The sequence below is a fragment of the Crinia signifera genome, chromosome 2 (genome assembly GCF_055691185.1).
Source record: "Crinia signifera chromosome 2, ASM5569118v1, whole genome shotgun sequence".
In the NCBI taxonomy this organism is placed as follows: Eukaryota; Metazoa; Chordata; class Amphibia; order Anura; family Myobatrachidae; genus Crinia; species Crinia signifera.
In genome coordinates, this window is record NC_139218.1 from 18,418,883 (window position 1) to 18,441,771 (window position 22,889).

At 46.1% G+C, this 22,889-nt stretch overlaps 1 protein-coding gene across 3 annotated transcripts in view; it reads left to right on the forward strand.

Moving 5' to 3' along the window:
• The window catches only part of TMPRSS2 (transmembrane serine protease 2), a 59,249-nt gene extending 36,732 nt beyond the window's left edge, over positions 1-22,517 (forward strand). For all 3 annotated transcript variants that reach the window (XM_083171662.1, XM_083171660.1, XM_083171661.1), the window contains exons 2-14: positions 336-406; positions 5,055-5,265; positions 7,322-7,408; positions 8,133-8,243; positions 9,873-10,002; positions 10,189-10,299; positions 11,879-11,922; positions 12,614-12,782; positions 13,876-14,042; positions 16,005-16,103; positions 17,491-17,633; positions 19,287-19,439; positions 20,353-22,517. In XM_083171662.1, coding sequence (XP_083027788.1) covers positions 395-406; positions 5,055-5,265; positions 7,322-7,408; positions 8,133-8,243; positions 9,873-10,002; positions 10,189-10,299; positions 11,879-11,922; positions 12,614-12,782; positions 13,876-14,042; positions 16,005-16,103; positions 17,491-17,633; positions 19,287-19,439; positions 20,353-20,364 — 1,449 coding nt within the window. In that variant the 5' untranslated portion in view covers positions 336-394 and the 3' untranslated portion in view covers positions 20,365-22,517. The remainder of the gene's footprint in view (positions 1-335; positions 407-5,054; positions 5,266-7,321; positions 7,409-8,132; positions 8,244-9,872; positions 10,003-10,188; positions 10,300-11,878; positions 11,923-12,613; positions 12,783-13,875; positions 14,043-16,004; positions 16,104-17,490; positions 17,634-19,286; positions 19,440-20,352) is intronic.
• The last annotated feature ends 372 nt before the right edge of the window (positions 22,518-22,889 follow it).

Consider the following 22,889-nt stretch of genomic DNA (forward strand, 5'->3'; position numbering starts at 1 on the left):
GGTGCCTATTAAATGCTGTCTTTCCCGACCGCATTGAACGGGCATCTCGGCAGAACGGCCATCGATTGTCGAGCTCTCGGCCATATCTCACGGCCACGCCCCCTTTTCGGCGTTCGGGAGGTGGGACAGTCAAGCAGGCCGAGAACAGGACGGGGTCACGACTGTTGGGCCGGCTCGACAGTCGTGACCCGGGGTTGAATACCGCCCAATGAGTGAATAAGGGTGAGGGTACTCATCTTCCTCCTGTATATTAATGTGCCTGAACAGAGGAGAGTGCACTATAATATGACGTATGTACTAAGCTGACAATAACGGTGCTAATATTTATCTTTCAGATTCCATGAAGTGAAGTTACTGGATGCTCCCATTGTTCTCCCGCTGATTTATCACAAAGATGTTCAAGCCGGTGCGTTCCGTAACTTCCGTTACCTTCTTTGTTTTGTCAATTATTGAACTGAAAGCAGATCCATGTACCGTTCTTATGTATTATTTTATTTCACTTTAAATGTGCAGACGGGCATGTTGTAAATGAATAAAATATGTTTAATTAGCGCAACCAAATTCTCAAAATGTTCATAGAAACTTAACAAAGCGGCCATTTATTCCGAAAACCTTTATTCCTATATGGAATAAATCCATATAAGCCCAATATACAGTCCAATACCTCCCAACGTTCTGAGAGCTGCAGGAGGGACCCATGGAATTTGTGGGTGTGGACTAGGCTGCCGGCCTAGTCCCTGTGGGAGGTATGGTCTAATGTACAGCATAGCTGCCTAGCTTCCTCGCTTCCTGCATTCTGCAGGAGACTCCCTGACATAGCAGCAATCTCCCTCTCTCCCTCATTAGTCTAGCAATCTCCCTCATGTCACCTAGCCCACATTACACTGTTACATCATAGTTACCTCCCCTCCTGCATTCTGCAGGAGACTCCCTGACATAGCAGCAATCTCCCTCTCCCTAGTCTAGCAATCTCCCTCATGTCACCTAGCCCACATTACACTGTTACATCATAGTTACCTCCTGTACTGCATTCTGCAGGAGACTCCCTGACATAGCAGCAATCTCCCTCTCTCCCTCATTAGTCTAGCAATCTCCCTCATGTCACCAAGCCCACATTACACTGTTACACCATAGTTACCTCCCCTCCTGCATTCTGCAGGAGACTCCCTGACATAGCAGCAATCTCCCTCTCTCCCTCATTAGTCCAGCAATCTCCCTCATGTCACCTAGCCCACATTTCACTTACATCATAGTTACTTACCTCCCCTCCTGCATTCTGAAGGAGACTCCCTGACATAGCAGCAATCTCCCTCTCTCCCTCATTAGTCTAGCAATCTCCCTCATGTCACCTAGCCCACATTACACTGTTACACCATAGTTACCTCCCCCCCCCCCCTGCATTCTGCAGGAGACTCCCTGACATAGCAGCAATCTCCCTCTCCCTAGTCTAGCAATCTCCCTCATGTCACCTAGCCCACATTACACTGTTACATCATAGTTACCTCCTGTACTGCATTCTGCAGGAGACTCCCTGACATAGCAGCAATCTCCCTCTCTCCCTCATTAGTCTAGCAATCTCCCTCATGTCACCAAGCCCACATTACACTGTTACACCATAGTTACCTCCCCTCCTGCATTCTGCAGGAGACTCCCTGACATAGCAGCAATCTCCCTCTCTCCCTCATTAGTCCAGCAATCTCCCTCATGTCACCTAGCCCACATTTCACTTACATCATAGTTACTTACCTCCCCTCCTGCATTCTGAAGGAGACTCCCTGACATAGCAGCAATCTCCCTCTCTCCCTCATTAGTCTAGCAATCTCCCTCATGTCACCTAGCCCACATTACACTGTTACACCATAGTTACCTCCCCCCCCCTGCATTCTGCAGGAGACTCCCTGACATAGCAGCAATCTCCCTCTCCCTAGTCTAGCAATCTCCCTCATGTCACCTAGCCCACATTACACTGTTACATCATAGTTACCTCCTGTACTGCATTCTGCAGGAGACTCCCTGACATAGCAGCAATCTCCCTCTCTCCCTCATTAGTCTAGCAATCTCCCTCATGTCACCTAGCCCACATTACACTGTTACATCCTAGTTACCTCCCCTCCTGCATTCTGCAGGAGACTCCCTGACATAGCAGCTATCTCCATCTCTCCCTCATTAGTCTAGCAATCTCCCTCATGTCACCTAGCCCACATTACACTGTTACATCCTAGTTACCTCCCCTCCTGCATTCTGCAGGAGACTCCCTGACATAGCAGCTATCTCCATCTCTCCCTCATTAGTCTAGCAATCTCCCTCATGTCACCTAGCCCACATTACACTGTTACATCATAGTTATCTCCCCTCCTGCATTCTGCAGGAGACTCCCTGACATAGCAGCAATCTCCCTCTCTCCCTCATTAGTCCAGCAATCTCCCTCATGTCACCTAGCCCACATTACACTGTTACATCATAGTTACCTCCCCTCCTGCATCCTACTATAATCTCCCTGAAACTAGTTTTCAAGAGAGGGCAAGTATGATATACAGTATAAATGACAGCTACAATAAAAATAAAGGGATTGTACTGTACCATGGGCCTTATTCAGACCGGTTAGCAATGCTGCATTTTTTGCATATGGACAAAACCATGCTGCACTGCAGGTGGGGCAGATGTAACAATGGGGGTGATTCAGGTTTGATCGGAAGATAGCGAATTCGGTCGGGGGGGGCGATGTTTAGGGTATGAGCATGCGTGTATACGAAAATACAAATGTGCAGACCCACTATACTAACGCATTCAGTGAGTATCACACAACAGGGTTGGAAGGTCGACACAAACATTAGGTCGACAATGGGAAGGTTGACAGTCATGTGTCACCCTAAGCCCTGTCGTCCTTTAGTGGTCGACCTAATATATGTCAACATTCATCGTGTCGACCTAACCAGTATATACTGGAAGTAGAGGGAGAAGCTTCTGGGAATAACAGCAATTCTACCACCGTTGTTCAGTCACTGGGACAGACGCACATTAGAATTTCAGGTCACCTGTGGGGCAACCCCTTAAATCTCCATCTACCCTTTTACCTCCGCAATAATCCAGCTAATTATTTCCTTTTTATTTATTTTAAGATTAATGAGTAAGCCGGTGGAATGAAAGGCAATTACCAGTGAGGCAATCAGGCGACTGAGTTTATAGCGTACAAGCAGTTTTACTCTGAGTACAGATATAGGTCCAGATATTGCACCAGACCCAGCAAGGAATTTCCTAATGTCTGCTCCATACAGTAACCTGCGTCCTAAATGCCCTGGTGGTCCTGCTAACATTCTCATTCTTATCCAGTGTGAGGCTTTCAGACACTGGGTAAAGCTGTTCTGCATGGATAACTGAACTGGGACAGGCCCGGGAATGTTCAAGTAACTTAACTGACATGCTTTGCTTTGGCATTTTCCCTTTTTTTTCCCATTTACGAACAATTTAGAATACCTTCCAAAAGATGAAGGATGTCGCTATCTATAGTATAGGGGGGAGGTAAAGAGATCTATGGGGTATAGAACCTAAAGTGATGGTTTTCAGAAGTGCAGATGTTGTCCATGGGTGGCATCCAATCAGATTCTGGAAGGTGCTAGATACATAAGAAGAATCTGATTGGACCATGGGCAACATCGCCACTTCTGAAAAACTGTGCTTTAGTACATACCGTTTACCCCTAAGTTGGTACTTTTCATTTTAGAGGCGGTTACATTTCCAATACAATGGCTGTGGGGAAACTGTATCAAGCTTTGGAGAGTAATAAAAAGTACAGACGTTGAACCTTATTCTAGATGACTCGGACGGATGCGTATTTTGGACGGGCACCGAGTGTTCTTAGCCCCGCCTACCGTACGGATCGCTCACACTGTCCGAATGCGGTAAGACGCCAAGCGAACGGACCACGAGGGGATGTTTCATGCGATCACCTCCTCCATCTGTGGGAACCTCCTCCATCCTCCGATGGTCGCTGACCATCGAATGATGGACCGAGCGGTCAGGCAGCACAGAGTGCTCCAGACCACTCAGACATTTCTCCGTGTGTAAGCAGGGATATGGGCGGGCAGCTGGCATCCGGCTATGTCATCTGTCCGCCCCCCACACGTGCATCACGTCCGGATTACCATACGTACGCCCAGCGTTTTCATGGGAACGTCCATGAAACGTGGGGCGTACGCATATAGTAATGAGCCCAAACAGCCCTTCACGCCCCTCTCCACCCCCTGCTCGGTCGGTTCCGACTGATCGTTTTCTGCATGGAATAGACGCTGTGTGCGGACGTGCAAGGCGTTCGCACAAGCGAATAACCGCCTCTGCACATGTGCAAACAATACATCAGCCGTCCGACTGCACACGCAGCCGTCCGACTCAATCAGAATAAGGGCCATTGTCCAAAGCAGCCAATACGTTTGCAGCAGTGTATTAGAAATGTAGTTTATATGAGGATTGGTTGTTTTGGGCAATTCCTGCACTTTATCTCTTTCTGAAGTGCTGACAGCTGCTGTGTACTTGCTAACTCTCCCTGATTTCTGGGAGACTCCCAGAAAAACCAGCAATCTCCCTACCTCCCTGAAGAGTCTATAAATCTCCCTGATTGCACCTAACCCTCATTAAGTAGCGGTTATAAAATAAATCAGAGATATACGAATTCAAATGGGATGTTTAGTGCAATTTCCTAACATTGGTTAGAAACTTTATAAAGCACAATGGTCCCTATGGCTACATTCATTTTTAAATAAAGTTGTACCACTTAAAAAAAAAATAACACAAAATATAAGGGACTTTTATGACACGCCCCACAGATATATCAATACGCGCCCACTTTAACAATGCGCTTATAGGTGTTGCTTGTTGAAAAGTAGACAAGTACCGTATGAGCGACGGGTCAGTTTTATGCTGCCTGTAAGGGATGCTGTATGTCGACACAAGCATTAGGTCAACAATTGCATGGTCGGCGGTGAAAATGTTGACATGAGTTTTTTTCCATCTCTTTTTAGAATAATGGAACCTAATGTATTCTCTTCCTGTCCTTACAGAGCGAACCTCCGCCACCTTATTTTGACAATGGGGGTTTCCAGGCAGAGCACGGCCATAACTACGATAACCGAGTTCCCTACAACGTATATGAGTCTGTTCCTCTTCCACCCCAATATGTTTCCTCAGTACCGCACTACATCCCCCAATTATCCCCTCATCACGTTGTGCCAGCAAACCAGACAGTGAAAACGGAGAACTGGTGCTCTGCAAGTAAGTAACCCCTAGCAACTGGCTGTCAGACCACGTAACCCTTTACAGCTTTATACGCCCTTGAATATTATAATAATAATAATAATAATAATAATAATAATAATATTATCTGTTTCTAAGTGAAAAAGAAACAATGGGGGACAGATACTTTCATATCTGAAAAGGGCGCCTGTATGAGTCTGTTGTGCCAACCTGTAACCAGTAAAAAAAGGGGGTGTCACTCCCCTAAAAGCTAAACAAAGTGCAAACAAGGGATGGTTGCGCTACACACTAAATGCAGGTATGCAATTTAAAATGACATTTATTACACAATTATACATTTAAAACATGATTGGAATAGCTTAAAAAAGCTTTTATGAGATTATTGATTATTGGTGATCACTCTCCCCAGTCATCCACTCGTGCTAGTGGTGGCCATCCCCCGGGCAGAAGCATGGTCCATGACCATAGATGTCAGGGGAGAGCGACACCCCACTATCTACACACACACATCAAGATCTTACAAGGATGACCGTTCTTTACCGCCGCCGCCGAAGAAGAAGAATAGGGAAGGGTGGGTGGGGCTTTTCCGGACAGAGGAAGCTTCACATGTAGCATGTGACTTTTCTTACCCTGTCTATACCCTCCCACTGCTCTGATAGGCCTTGTGCCCATCCTGATTAACATATCACCTGACCTTCCAAGTGTAACCTGGGGAACCCATCAGTGGTTTATGCTCCCTCACTGCTTACTCAGCATTCGTGATTCTTTCCAGGCTTACCCATCCCTTTGGGGAAAAGCCAAATAAATCTTATTGGAGGAAGCACAGTGGCTATTTACCGCAGACTCCACTCCATTTACTTGACAACAGGACTCACAACACCTTTTGGGCCCAAAAAGGAACGGGCGATACCTGAATGTCAGGTGACTTTTCAATAATCTCAGAAAAATCTCACTAATATGTGTATGAATGACTGCAACAATTTTCACATTCAATTAATTTTTCACAATTTTTTACATAAGCTTTTTTTAAGCTATTCCAAACATGTTTTAAATGTATAATTGTGTAATAAAATGTAATTTTAAATTGCATACCTGCATTTAGCATGTAGCGCAACCATCCGTGGTTCTAAGTGAATTGATGCGTAGTTGCTGACTCCCTGGCAGCCAAGTCGGTACAATGAGAGGGGTTTGGGGGCATGGCTTGAAATAGGGGCAGTAAGTAGGTGTGGCTTCACACACACCACCTGCTGTTGTAGTCTTGGCCACTATACAATGCCGAGATTACTGGGATTGGACAGTGGGGAGGGTGTGAGCTATTATGAGGTCATTGAGCACAATTTGCATTATTGACCCGCAAGTCCATCCACTTCACTTGTAAGCGGGCAGAGGGCAGCGGGCCGGCTCCCAGAGACTTGCCCACTTTTCCGTGCAGCCAGGAGAAACACTAAATTTTCCCGGCCATTCTAAAAAGGATGAATACCTCCCAACATAACCCATTCCATGAGTGAAAAAAATGCTCTGCTCCTGGACTTCCATACCAGTGGCAGTTGCAGATCCGGGGCTGCAGCACAGTCCAAAATTCAGATAGGGGAGCCCCAGCAACTGCCACCCTAAACCCCACCATCTGTGACTCACTGGCAGGTGTGACTCCCCTATTTGAATTTTGTACAGTGGTGCAGTCCCACCTCTGCAACTGCCACTGGCAAGTAAATCCAGAAGCAGAGCATTTTGTCCCTCCTGGAATGGATTATGTTGGGACCTATGAGGTAGGCAAGAATGAGTTAAGGCCCAAATATACCATAGAGTACTGTTTTGTTTTTTAACTGCCCATCAATGTATAATATTCACTTCAGGCACAGTCCAAAACCATTTCATTTTGCACCCATGAACCTGGATAACCTGCCTTACCCTATTAATATACAAGGGACATTTGCTCATTAATAAAGAAGGGTTGTTGTTTTTTTTTTTTTTTTTTGGGGGGGGGGGGGGGCAATTGTGGTTTTTTTTGTTGTTGCAAAAGGACAGATGTAGTTGCAGCTATTTTATTTATATTTGGATGTTTGTTATCCTTTAGGGAGGAAAAAGATTATATGGATAACTACCGCCATCATCCTTCTGGCTGCGGCAGCGATTATAGTGGCAGTGCTGTGCTGGTATTTCGGTAAGAATAGTTTGCATGACTTCTTTGTACTTATTAGGTGCCTCATTTTAGAAGCTGCAGTAACACGGTAAAGATGGCTGCCCTTTGCACATGTGCATTAGCACGTCAGGTTGGAGGTTGCTCCTCCCTCTCTGGGTCCTAGTGCCTGGAGCATATGCCAATTTATACAGGACAGTCCTGATGTGAGATCAGATCATATCTATTATCTATTCTAGTAGGTGCTTAATAAGTAGATTCTGATTGGTTTCCCATAGCAACATCCCATGTGTAATAGAAGTCCCATCTTAGTAAATGTCCCCCTATGTATCAGATAAGACAAGAATACGAATAACTCTGTTATTCTCAATTAGCAATATTAACCCTTTGAGTGCCAAGTGAATTTGTCGAAATAGGTGTGAAAATTGCCAAGCCAACGTGTATCAATCATAACGACCAGTAACGTTACCTTATATAGGAAATATCATCTTTCTTTACTCAACTTTTTCATTTATATAACAAATGTGGGCGACGCCGGCATTTTTAGCAGATACGTTGTATATCTCCTACAGAGATGTTGGCACCCAAAGGGTTAATTATTTGTCATAGAGGTGATTTAAAAATTAATCAAAATTAATAGTTGGGTCTTTTTTTTTTTTTTTGTAAATACAGAAACCGAGGACGGCAAATGCTGTTAATTTAAAATATATAAATAACCCACAATCCTTGTCTCCTCTCTTCTATACAGTAAGTCCCAAATGTGAGATGACGTGTGGCACGTCGGGCAGCTGTGTGCGGTCCTCCCAGTGGTGCGACGGCACAGTCCAATGCCCCAACGGAGAAGATGAGGCCTTCTGTGGTACGTAGGGGGTGTGTGATGGGCACAGATCATTGTACGATTGTATCGGTGAATAGAAGGAAGAAGAGAGCAGGAATCCCTGTAATCTTCCATTTCCCATTCAGCTAAAACCGCCCCATGGGGATTTGGCCAATATTGCCAGCACTGAAAAGACTCTGAGGCCTGATGTTGTTTTATTCGTGTGAGGATCATCTACCAACCATAAGTGGTCTCCAATTGCTCCCTTTATATGAGTTGGACACTGATCCTACTGAGCAGTGGACGGGTCTAGTAGAGCGATTGAGCATTTGTGGCCCAGAATCAGTGTCGGACTGGGACGTTAAGGGTCCACCAGGGGAGTGGTAGTATGGGCGGGTCCAGCGCGTGAAGTCATGATGAACATGATGACGTCCACCCGCCCATAGAGATGGGCAAAACGGGTCGCTAACGGGAGCTGGGATCCAGCAGAACAGTCCGTGAAAAGATCTGCATCTTTTACGCGGCTCATCGGTTCACTTTGAAAGAAGGGGTAATTTGATAATAAAGAAGCATAATTTGTTTTACAATCATTTTTTGCCTTTTTTTGTTTACTTTTTCTTTTTTCAAAACAGTGAGCTGAACAAATAAGAACATACATGACCGAGTAAAACTGATCGATGGCTGGGTGCAGAATCGCCATCGATGGCGTCTGCACCGATGGCCATCCCTAGCCGCAGCCTTGTTATTCTTTCTTTTACTTGCAGTCGCAGCACTGTAACTCAGGGCCTTATTCTAGTTCACTCTTTCTGACAAAATCCTTCTTAAGATCCCCCATACACGGTCCGTTTAGCGGATCCGTTCGGGACTTAAATAGCACAAATCGCATCGCATGCCTTGTGAATGCAGTGTGCATGCAATGCGATCCGATGCGATGTGCAGCACATACTTTTTGTACCGTACTATGTGATGCGCGGGAGCGCGCATCGCATAGTACAGAACGGAGCCGGTCCACAACGGACCGTGTATGGGCTCCTTTAGATGGACAATGAGATGTAATGAAAAACGAAACTGAAAGTAAAAGAACGACGGGTCACCTTTTTGGGATCGGCGGCTCCCTCAGTCTTTTATGGGATCCGTTCAAAAGACCCGCTTCGTTCGCGAATGACCCATCTCTAGCCCACATCGCTTCTCTGGGAACAGAGCCAAAATCAGCCTCCCAGCCTACAGCCACCGCTGGGTTAGTCAGTAGCTGTTGATTGCCCGGAGGCATTAACCCTCCGGTGAATTCCCCGGTACCCGGCAGGCCAGTCCGAGCCTGCCCAGAATGGTAACGTTCCTGAGCATATATCTATTATACCCATTTCACATCACAAAAATATCCTGGATCAGACCTGGGTTAATGACCTAACGACTCAGCTCAAGGTGCGGGGTGAAAGCTCCAAACTTTATAACCCGGAGTTTTTCTTTATATTCTATTGCAGCTGGTGAAATTTTACTTTATCATATTACGCACCAGAAGTAGTGAATTATTTTACCACTTTTATTCGTTTCTTGTATCACTGCTTGATAAATAGCTTCTGCTGTACTCCAGTGGCGGCGTCCTCACTGCTGGTATTTGTTGCTGTAGAAATGGCTTCCCGCATAACATGGGGATCTCTTTCTCTCTTCCAGTACGACTATATGGGTCTCAATTTATACTTCAGGCCTATTCTCCAACCAAGTCCTCATGGCAGACCGTTTGTTTTGATGACTGGAACAGTATTTATGGAAGTATGACCTGCCAAGCAATGGGCTACAAGACGTAAGTGTCCCCTTATTCAATTTACATTGATCTACAGTATCTATCTATCTATCTATCTATCTATCTATCTATCTACACACACTCTCGGAATTTATATAAATGGTATAAACATTCATTTTTTTTAAAAATAAATATATATATATATATATATATATATATATATATATAATTTTCCTTCTTTCTCAGGTCCAGTTATTATAATTTTTATTTACAAGATGTCCCGTCCGGCATCACAGGATTTGCCAGTGTGAACACCAGTCTCTCCTTTAACAAGCTGCACACTAGCCTCAGGAGCAGGTAGGTGGCCATCTCATTGTCTTTCCTGGAAAAAAAAGAATTTATTTCCAGGTTCGGGGCAGCGGTGACCTCTACATTCATTAGCTGACCTCTCTTTTTTTCTTCCTATTTTTAATTACAGTGGGTTTTGGGGCCTATTCAATGCGTTAAGTTTCTTTTTTCCACTGTGCAAATTGTCGACATGTCGACATTTTGACTGTTGACCTTGCTATTGTCAACCTAATGCTTATGTCGACGTTCCAACCCTGTTGACCTTACCCATGTTGTTAGCCTTTATCGTGTGTTCACACGTGTTGACTTAATGACCCCATCCCCCACGAGGGGCCCAAACTGCACACCCTGCACCCACTTTTTTTGAATATTTACTCCCCAGAATCCTGAGCCAGCAGCAACGTGCTGCCGAGATCACCAGGAAAATGGCGTGGTGGCCATTTTTCTGGCCGTTCCACGCATGAAAATTACTGGGGAAATGGCCTTCACGTCATTTTCCAGGAGACCTGCGCATGCAAAGTAGACTCTGGGACAGCTCTAGGGCCCTCTAGCAGGGACATGCGGTGAGGTAAATGGCTGAGGTGTCCCTGGCAAGTACCAGAGCCAGATTTGCACACAATATATGAGCCATGGGGTACATGCCGGCATTATACACAAGTGCAGCAGTATATACTGCTGGAGATTCGCTGAGATGCACAGAAGAGGTAGCCATGTGAGGCACTGCCTCACCTGCCATAGACTTTTTACTCCAGAGTTTTGACTATAAAAATGATAAGAATAATAAAAACAAGATTTTTTAAAATAAATTATTTGTATTTTTGACATACTTTATCAAATCAAAACACCGGCATATACGCTAGTATGACAGGAAAGGCTGTGCCTCACATGCCTCACCCCACTGCACGCCACTGCCCTCTAGTGACCCTAGTGCCAAGAGTGTACAGCGCTGCTGGCTAGAGAGGAGGGGCCCAGACCAGTGGCATAACTACAAACATAGCGCCGCCTCCCCCCCCCCCACACACACACACACACAAAAAAAAGAAAAATTAACACCTCACCCCGAAGAAAAGTTAACCACGCCTTACCGCTGCCGCTTGCCGCCGCCTTTGCAACCAGGACACGCAGATCTACTTGTCTGTGGTCCCGGCGCTCCTCCTGGCTTGGCTCCTTATGCTATTATGAAAAAAATCCCACACAAAATGTCCGCCCCCTTACAGCAGACTGTTTTTTTTGGATGCTAGAGAAGGCTGCCGCCGTATTGCGCGTCTCTCCTTCCCTGCAATGTGTCCCTGTGACTGGGCCGTCAGCCAATCAAAACTTGCAGGTCGGCTCCTGATTGGCTGCCAACCCATGCGCTCTGATTGGCTGATGGCATGGTCACAGGGACACAGTGAACGGAAGGAGAGATGCGTGGTGCACTCTCCTCCCCCCAGAAGGGAAGTGGCAGACAGTGACATGGTAGTTAGGAGCTGATTGGCTGGTTGTTTATCACTCTCCACTTTTTGAAGCTTGATACATCTGGCCCTCAGTGAGGTTTCTGCAGAGAGAAGCTGTCTGTATATAACGCCGCCATATGATTGTTTTGCAGAGATTACTGTCCGTCTCGAAAGGTGATCTCGCTGCGGTGCATCGGTGAGTGTTTCCCGTCAGTCATTCCCTGACCTCGGATTGTACTGGGCAATTTATCCATAGTGATAAATATATAACCAGTGGCGGATCCAGAGGAGGGGCTGCAGCACAGTTCAAATGTCAAATAGGGGAGCCACACCCACCACCATCAACTGTTATTCCAAACTGACTCACTGGTAGTGGGTGTGGCTACCCTATTTGACATTTGAACTGTGCTGCAGCCCCTCCTCTGGATCCGCCACTGCATATTATTCATCATGCGCTTGGTCTTCTGATGATAGGTCAACCCTAAATACGTCGACCGGAAATGGTTAACATGCATTAGTTTAACAGGGTCAAAAGGTTGACATGGCTTTTGGTCAACAGGTTCAAACAGTAGACAAACATATGGTCGACACCAGTTGTGTTTTTTTGTGGGGGGTCGGAGGTCAACTCTTACATCCTTTACCGATTGGACCACGATTGGAAATATAAACCTGTGCTGATTGAGCCTGTTGACCTTTTGACCCAGTTGACCGTTGCCATGTCGACCCAATTATCCATACCATTGAACTATTCTGCAACCCCAGAGCTGGTGCGGATGCTGGCAGGGTGGGTGGAGAGTAATGACCCGCCGCCAGATCCGGCAGAACATCGCTGAATTCGCCATCGCCGCGGTGGTATGATTATCATTATTGACTTCCTTTACCCACAGACTGCGGCAGATCATCCAAGAATACGGGTAGCCGAATAGTAGGGGGGTCACAAGCACGGAGCGGAGACTGGCCCTGGCAAGCGAGTCTCCAGATCAGGCAGAAGCATGTATGTGGGGGATCCATCATTACCCCGGACTGGATACTTACCGCAGCTCACTGCGTGGAGGGGTAGGTACAGTACCCGTGTGCGCAGTTCCATGATCGACCCCTTCATTGGAGAAGTATTAGGGTTTGTTTGTGTCTTTACGGGAAGCAGTCATCTATTAGAATGAACTTAGGTCTACAGTCATTAGGTCGACCCCACTAGGTCGACTGGCAGGAAGGTCGACCTGACTTAAGGTCGACATGGGCCAAGGTCGACATGACTTAAGGTCGAATTTGCATAAAGGTCAACATGAGGAAGGTCGACTGGTCATAAGGTCGACATGGGTTTTTCACTGTTTTTTGAGCCGACATGTGCCGACAGGCGGTATTTCATGCCCTACCATCCACTAGGGCGTGGTGGGAGAATAAAATAGTGTGCCGAGCGCAGCGAGGCACCGTGCCCGAAGCATTGCGAGCGATGCGAGGGTCCGATTCTCATTGCCAACTGTGTCCATGTCGACTGTGTCGACATTCGGATCAAAAAACAGTGAAAAACCCATGTCGACCTTATGACCAGTCGACCTTCCTCATGTCGACCTTTATGCAAATTCGACCTTAAGTCATGTCGACCTTGGCCCATGTCGACCTTAAGTCAGGTCGACCTTCCTGCCAGTCGACCTAGTGGGGTCGACCTAATGACTGTAGACCTAAGTTCATTCTGACAGATGTCCCGATTCCGTCTTTACATATAAATGTACCACTCATGTATTTGCCGTGGTAGTGTACACTACGTAGCATTTAACTGGGGTGTGGTACAGAACGTTGACCTGAGCAAGCTGTCGAAATTTTAAATGTCGACATTGACATGTCAAAATTGTCTAAATGTCAACACTACTGTGAATGCCGGCATCGTCATATATAAACCGTTGCTGTTTTCCGCTGAAGTGGTAAACGCCCCTAAATCTACTGTACCCTATCCCCGGCCTGCCCAAGACTAATCCCAGCCTAACCCTAACATCGGCTGTCAGCACTTACAATGTTGATCTTGTCATGTCGACACTCTAGATGTTGACATTCTGAACGTATGCCTATTACCTGTTCTATTCTACACCGTTGTTTTTTGAAAAAAAGACCAAAGTAAAATAATGATCATCTGGACTCACTCCTTGTCTTCTAGAAGTAATTCTTACGCCGGTCAGTGGAACATCAACGTTGGGTCGACGGATAAGTCCAAGGGTTCCGTCTATAATGTGGATCGAATCATTGCTCATCCACAATACGACACGGAGACGAAGAATAACGATGTCGCACTTATGAAGCTAAAGAAAAGTATAACGTTTAATTGTAAGTCTGGCTCCCCTCTCCTGTATGTATAGAGTCTCTCTCTGCCCGATCCCAGCAATTGGTCCAGATTGAAGAGCACGTGCTTCGATGGGCGGAGTTTGACGCATGCCCCTCTGACCCCAGGAACATTGAGTATATGGCCGCATGGCCTAGGAATGGCCAACGATGGGCTGTCCATTGATTATCCCCATCGATGGTGCCATCAGTGATCAGCAAGGATGGTACATAAAGTATCTATGGTGAAATATCGGTGGTTTGCACTACTCGATGGCCACCGCTGGGCGATTATGGCAGGAGCTGAGGGGCCAATCCAAAATAGGGGTGGGGCTTAGCGACTCTTGATGACATTTTCCACGTGGACCTTTCCATGTTGATCTATTGCTTGTATCTACCTTTTGACCATGTTGACCTTGTTCACTTAAAAATGCAAGTCGACCTTTTTTCAGAGTGGTCGACCTAATAAATGTGAACCCATACCCAATTACCTGTGTTACATAATTAATTGTAGGCGACAGCACAGTTGGTTTAATGGCTAGCAATCACTGTCTCGCAGCACTGAGGATTTGGATTCAAGTCCCACCATGGTATACCTCCCAACTGTCCCGATTTTTGCAGGACAGTCAATTTTTGGGGGCTGTCCCATGTCCCCCCCCCCCCCCCGGTGCAAGCAGTGTCCCATGGTGGTGGTGGTGGTGGGTGGGAGGGTGGGGGGGGGGGGGGCAATTTGCAGTCGACCCTGTCAGTGCTGTGCGTCTATTCATGGGGGCAGAGGGGCTGGATGTGATGGGCAGTGCCTCACATGCACTGACCATGCTGCCAAAAGTGACAAACATGGGGCTCTTTAGGAACGGGCAGCCGCGCTGTGTATGGGGGCTCCACAGCATGATTTAGAAAAGTTGGGAGGTACTGTATGCCATTGCCCCGTTTGGAGTTTGTATTTTGCCCCCCTGTTTGCACTCCTCTGGGTACTCCAGTTTCTTCCCACTGTGCTAAAACATACTGTACTAGCCGTATTGGCTCCCTAGTGTGTATATGTTGGTAGATATGGTAGGGAAATAGATTGTAAGCTCCGTTGGTGCAGGAACTGATGCGATTGGCCAAGCGTTTCAGAATATGTGCGTTATGTAACTAACTGGTAATATATAATCCAGCCTTTGGGGAATTGCAGGGATCGTTAAATCATACAGAAAATGCTGTTGGGTGACAAGCCGGGCTTCCGTCAGAAATTGCTGGGTCCAGGACTGACAAAATCGGCATGGCCCCCTTTTCCTTTCTTGATCCCCCAGCATACCGGGTGAGACCTGTGTCTGCAGCACTGACTAGGGATGGCCATCGGTGCAGACACCATTGATGGTTGCCATCGATGGTAATTCTACACCCAGCCATCGATAGTGGCTAACTATGTGATGGATAACCATCGATAGTTTTAGCTATCGATGGTCATCCATTGTACTTGACTGAATGGCCCCGGGTCAATCAGAACTCTGCGGCGGGACTTCTGAGTGTCGGGGGGCGGAGCCAAGCTCGTGCCCCAGCACTTTGAAAAAAAAGGAAACCTCAGTTCTCCTTTGCCATCAATGCAGGAAAGCCATCTGGTTCTCCCACATCGATGGCAAAAGTATTCGACATCGGCCATAAACCATCGATGATTTCAAATCATCGATGGTCGATGGCCATCCTTAGCACTGACCGCACTACTCAGCCTGTACATTGCTTTAATGGAAATGTGAACCAGGTTTATGACAAATTATGCTTTAGAGACTCCAGTACTGGGCCCCCTTTCTGTCTGGGCCCGGAACTGGATACCACGCAGCCCCCCCCCAGTGGCTGCCCTGGTGACGTGTCCTGTTCTTCACTTAATAAGAACAAATAAAGACCCGTTTCATGGTCCAATTGGTAGAGATCGACCTTGCGGCAAATCCAATGGGAACAATAAATAAAATCTACATTGTGTTCTTGCAGCGAATTCCATAAAGCCGGTGTGCTTGCCCAACGCTGGGATGCCGTGGACAGAAACGCAGTCATGTTGGATCTCAGGCTGGGGATACACCTATCAAGGAGGTGAGACATGAGACCATGGGGTGTATTTACTAAGATGGGAGTTCTAGTTCAGATGGGATGTTGCTATGGGCAACCAATCAGATACTATCTATTAACTTCTTCAATTGTAAAGCGCAACGGAATATTCTGCGCTATATAAGAAACTGCAAGTAAATAATGTGCTAACTAAATAAGTAGTAGATTTTGTTTGGTTGCCCATAACAACAACATCCTATCTGAAATCGAACTCCCATCTTAAACTGCTTTCACATTTCCTAAACGTTTAAGGCACGGTATTTTGAACGGTATTTAAAACGGTATATTGCCGGTTTAAACCCCCTTTCACACTGCACATAAATACCGGGTCTCAAGCAGGTTTGCAGCGTGAAAGCAGGACAGACAGTAGCTATAAGTAGCATATTTAATGAGCCGCTCTCTACATATGTGCATATTTAATGAGCGGGTCACGCTCATTACATACGTGCATATGAATGAGCCGCTCATTACAAATGTGCATATGTAATGAGCAGCTCCCGCTAATTAAATATTTACTGCGCTGATAGCCAGCTCAGTGCCCACTGCTGCCTGAGTCCCGTATAATGGTTCAGAGCCGTTCACACTGCAGAAAAAGCGGCTCTGAACCGCGTAGGATTCTGCTTTTTACCCGTTTGCAAGTACCGGTTATTTGTAACTGATAAATGCAGAATGGTGCTTTCACACTGCCGCTCTAACCGTTTTAAAGCGGCAATTAGTAAATAAAACCCCTAGAATACAAAGTCTATTTATAGAATCTGTATTGGGCCCTTCTTCAGGATCCTCTGCATATCCTCCATCCATAAATCTATAAAGGTTGACATGGGTAAGGTCAACATTGTTGGAAGGTCGACAATGGCAAGGTCGACAGTCAAAAAGGTCGACATGGTTTTTTTCACGGTTTTAAATTTGATTCGACATGTGCCGACAGGCGGCATTTCATGCCCTACCATCCACTAGGGCGTGGAGGGAGAATAGGATAATGTGTCGAGCATAACGAGGCTCCGTGCCCAAAGATGATGAGTGCAGTGCGCCATGTAAGGGGACATGGTACACTTTGACGGTGTCCATGTTGACTATGTCAACATTCGGAACAAAAAAACGTGCAAAGCTCATGTTGACCTTTTGACTGTGGACCATGCAGTTGTCTACCTAATGTTTGTGTCGACTTTCCATCTCTGAGAGAGATGTGCAAAATAACTGATAACAATGCAGACGTCGCTCACATTTGTTATATAAATTCAAATAAAAAATGTTTAAAGTTTCTATTTCCTATATAAGGTAACATTACAGGTCATTAGGATGGATAAAGATGTTTTCACACCAGTTTTGACAAATTCGCTCGGCACTCAATATTGTGTATTTTCCACCATAGGATCAACACCCCCTAACCTGCGGGCAGCGAATGTCCCTTTGATCGACTCTGCAACCTGCAACAGGCAGAACGTTTACAATGGGGCGATCACCTCCACCATGATCTGCGCCGGATTCCTGGCGGGAGGCATCGATACGTGTCAGGTGAGTGATCTCATTGCTAGGCCTGAGTACAAATACAGCTCCTAACCTGACACTCCTCAGATTGTTTTTCTATACGTTACCCATGGGATGAAATGATTTTAAAAAAGTGACCACTCTCCCTCTGTTTTTGCAAATTTAGTGCAATTCCGGCAAATTTCAAGTCACCAATACTGTGTGTCTTAGAATGAGATTAATAAGAATACTTGCCACATTGGCAAATCTGTGCCCCTACAACGCATTTCGCAGTCACAATATTCAAATCTGAAAGACCAAATTTGCCAGGGGGTTGAAAATCACTCAAAAAGCGCCGGAATAAGTGGGACTCACTTGGCAAATGGAGGAAGAGATTGAATTAAATAGTATTCTGGTTGATTGACTACGTGGGAATTGGGCAGTATGGCTGTTACATGAGTGTTGAAAGAATCGTTGGTACTTGTTTAGTTTCACGGCGGCAGCATGGCCGCCCGCTACTTCCGGGTTCGGCGCTCGGCAAACTTTTGAAAATAAAGTCCATGCCAACGTGAGTAGCGAGCCCCGCAAAGGGGACACAGACGCTGCTGCGACTGAGACGCTGCTGCCGTGAAACTAAACAAGTACCGAATCATTTAATGATCAGAAATAACCAATTGTTGGCTGTGCCAGGAAGGTAAATATACAGAGCCGACTCTATGCACAGGCAAATGCCTAGAACAATTACAATGCATATGTGGCATGCAGCTTGTACAACTGAGCCATTATGTCTATAAGGTGCACTACTGTGAGGCGTAATAGGTATAAAGGGCACTACTGTGTGGTGTAGTGTGAATAATGAGCAATACTGCTTGGTGTAATTTGAAGGGAAACGGTCATCTATCAGACCAGACTTAGGTCGACCCCAGAAGGTCGACTGGCCCCAAGGTCGACAGGGTTAAAGGTCGACATGGTTCTAAATCGACAGTCGGTACTTGTGTAGTTTCACGGCGCCAGCATGGCGCCGTGCTACTTCCGGGTGTACGCTCGCCACAAAATATGTACAAAAAAGTAACTTAACTCCATGCCAACATGGATAGTTCATACCTCCACTATCCATGTTGGCATGGAGTTGATTTTAAATAGTGTGGCGAGCCACCGAGCCCGCAGCATGGGCGAGCGAAGCAAGCCCCGCAAGGGGACTCAGACGCACGGCGCCGTGAAACTACACAAGTACCCGACAGTCATTAGGTCGACATGAGTTTTTCACTGTTTTTTGAGCTGACATGTGCCGACAGGCGGTATTTCATGCCCTACCATCCACTAGGGCGTGGTGGGAGAATAAAAAAGTGTGCCAAGCGTAGCGAGGCACCGTGCCCGAAGCGAGTGGCTGCGGTTCAACTCCAACTGTGTCCATGTCGACTGTGTCGACATTCAGGTAAAAAAAACTGTGAAAAATTCATGTCGACCTAGACCCATGTCGACCATGGCCCATGTCGACCTTTAACCCTGTCGACCTTGGGGCCAGTCGACCTTCCGGGTCGACCTAATGACTGTAGACCTCAGATGTACCGATTCCCTATCTATCTATCTATCTATCTATCTATCTCTCTATCTATCTTTGTATTGCCGATGTGTGCATTGGATTTTTGTACATTCTAGTTCTGACATAACTTATACATTATTCTGGATTTATATTGGCAGGGTGACAGTGGAGGCCCGCTGGTCACCAATACAGACTCTTTGTGGTTCCTTGTTGGCGATACAAGCTGGGGAACTGGTTGTGCCAACGCCAATAAGCCCGGAGTCTATGGCAATGTCACCACGTTCTTGGAGTTCATATATAAACAGATGCAGGTAATGTTTCATATTATAGATCCGCCCCCTTCTCTGCTAGAGGAGGGCCCTAAATGAACTGGAAGCTTAGAATTAAGTTTTAATTTCCGCTCTGCATGAAAAATATGGGGGGGGGGGGGGGGGACACTCGGTGCAGCACCCTTGATATCTTTTAGATGCCAGAGCGAGATGTTGACTGTGAATATCTCTAATCCATGGGCCTAATTCAGAATTCAGGTCAGCTGCTTAGCGAGCGAGCGGGTTAACGCCTGCCGGCCTGTGACTATACACTCATACATCCATTCACAGGTCGCCGGCCATCGAATCATTTTATTTTTTTTTTTTTTGCATTTTCAAGTGAAAGTCAGTTTATTTGACTCGTAAATGGCTGAGAACGGAGCTGGCGCTGACCCTTTTTTGTAAACGGACCTGTGTCACACTGGGCAGCTTCTGTTAGTATTGGAATACATCTGAGTCATACTGCATGCGCCACGAGCATATGAATGCATCTGACAGTGGCGTAACTATAAATTTTGCTCCCCCCTGCTGAAAAATGTGTGCCCCCCCCCCCCCCCCATGCAGCGGGGTTGACTAGCCTCCGGTGCTCAGCCAGTGGGCAGCGACAGGCAGCAGCATATCAGTGCGTTGAGCAGGTGCCGGCGCCTACACAGACCCCACTGTGGCTTGCTCCCCCAAGTGGCAGCTGGGGCTGCCTTACAGTAGTTAAGCCACTGGCATCCGAGTAACACGGCGCCTATGCTGTTTGCCTGTGAATGCAACTGAGTCACACTGACTCTGATCTAGTAGTACTATTATTATTATTAGAAGTCAGCGATCCCTGGTGACTTGTAATATCTCTGTATTATAGAGAACTGGCTGTATATTCCTGCAGGTGATGTAGCAATGAGTGACAATGCCGATCTCTGTCTTTCAGACTTACACATGACGACGTAATCCAGTGTTAAACAATGAGGACCAGAAACATTTCTGATGGAGGATAACACTGGACCTGTTATTGGGGACTGTAACTTCCTTAGCGCACTTTACATGATATACGGGTACTATAGATATAAGCGCACATCTGGCCTAATTTCCAGGTTGCAGCCGCTCTGTGTCGTAGACACAGGATAAACAGTACAGCATAATGGCTGGTATCAAAACACAGGTTGACCATAAGCGGTAAAGCAATAGTGCCGCCTAGTGGACAGTCTATATATTTTTATAAATGATGTTAATGTTTTGTTTTTTATCAATGTCGTTAATTATAAGGATGGTCACTGGAGGCTTAGTCGTCATGGTGCCGTCAGCGCAGAGCATCGATGGCTGAAATTGCTGGCACAAAGCCGTGGATGGCTTCACCCAAATAGAGGACAGCCATGATTGTTCTGCACATAGGTGACGGGCCAATCAGGGAAGGAGGTGGAGCTTAGCCATGCTTAGTGGGTGGGGCTAAGATGATGACATCCCTAGTTGATTCATTGTATATACAGTAGCTGTAAAATAATAATGTAACTTTTACTGTTGTTGCTAAATGTGCCATTTAAAAAAATATATGTTTTTAATTATGTGATTGAATCTGAATGTTTGTATGCAAATGTTAAACAATGAGTTTATGTATTAATGAAAAGCACATTTAACACACCAGGGGCTGTGCAATCACTGCTGCCTCCCGGAGACCAGGTAGATGTGCTGACACAATTGCTACCTTTGGGGGGGGGGGGGCGGGGCGGCTCCTCGCTGTCTGCTCCTCGCCTGCTCTCATGCAGCGCACATTTCAGGGATGGAGGTTAGGAGCTGAGGCAGTGTGAGGGTCAGTGCTGGAATAACTACAGGATGCCCCCCCAAATAAGGGGACCCCCATATATACAGTAGCTATATATATATGTATGTGTGTGTGTGTGTATATATATATATATATATATATATATATATATATATATATTGAACTTGGCACTACAGTCACTACAGTGCATGTAAAACATAGGTAGTGCTGAGAGTATGTACACATTACACTTTAATAGCATTGCCAACGCATCGCTGACTATTTCATTGGTTGGGGTCCCTACTTGATTGTTCCACAGGGGACCCCACCAACATTAATGTGGCTCTGGCCGGGATCCCTGCACGCTATGGAGATCAGTCATTACCTTGCTCTCCCTACTCCCTGCACCAAATCCTCCAACCTCAGGTTGCATTGTCATAGGTAACCACTAACTACATACAGTGTCCTCCTGCTCCAAAGACAGAGCCCTGGGGTTCATGTACATTACTGCAGTACCTAGAGCCCTGTGTTCAAATGAATGAAGATACTGTAAGTATTTAAAAGTTATATCTGGAAACGTTCTATGGAGAGTTTTAGGTTTGTGCAATACTAAAAATACTAAGATGTAAATGGCGATTGTTATATTGCACTGAAAGAATAGAATGTAAGACGCACTGAGCCTGACTCTGAGGGGCACACAATGCTGATTAGCACGGGGCATACGTTACCCTGAGTGCACGCACAATGCACCATAGTGATTGGGTCAGAATGTATTATACATGGTTCATGAAGGTGGGGCTACAGCTAGGACTAACAGGCAGTTGGTTCTGGGACTCATTGCCCGAGACTGCCTGGCCGTTGGCGCCCGGGGCTTTCTGGCCGCTGGCGCCCAGGACTCCCTGGCCGCTGATGGGGTTCCCCTATTTGAATTCTGGACAGGGCTGCAGACGCCACCTGTGGAAACACCACTGGGGGTGTGTCTAGAACCACCGGCAGATTTAATGCATGCAAAGGCGCAGAACGTGGCACATTCAGATGCACACAACACACAAGGGGATGGTTGAAACTACCATTTGCATATTATACTACCCGCGACTCCGGCAACAGAAGTCAGAACGGGCGCAGCCTCTGAATCAGCCTCATTGTCTAAATGTCACTTTTTAATGAAAGCACTGTGATTTATAATCGGCAAACTGTATGTGGCAGCAAATGAGAACCGTTCATATTAAAAATGTAAATTTTCATGAAAAACTTGAACCACCTGTATGACTTTACCCTGTGGGAAATGTAATATTGCCTTAAACTTTTTATTTTTAATAAATATTTGTCATTTTTAATGTGTGCGGATACTTTTAGCAATTTGTGGGACGGGAAAGATGTCCTTTCAAACCGAGGACTGGCTGGGTCCATTATCCCATTGGTGTGTCTATAAAATCACCGAAATGTTCTCCTACATCAGAATAGAATTGTGAAATGTTCTTGTTCTGTGGGGGAGATTCAGTTAGCAGCGGTTTTCTGGATTTTCACTTTTTTATGCCTTTTCCCCATTGGAGTGTGAGTGTCACGTTTCGTGAAGCACCAGCTGAAGTATAACGGAGGCTAGGTGGTTTAATATAAGGATGTTGCATTAACGACAGAAGTGATGGAAACAATTATGTAAAATAAACCTTATTTTTTAAAGGTACTGTAATACAGGTTGTAAATGATGG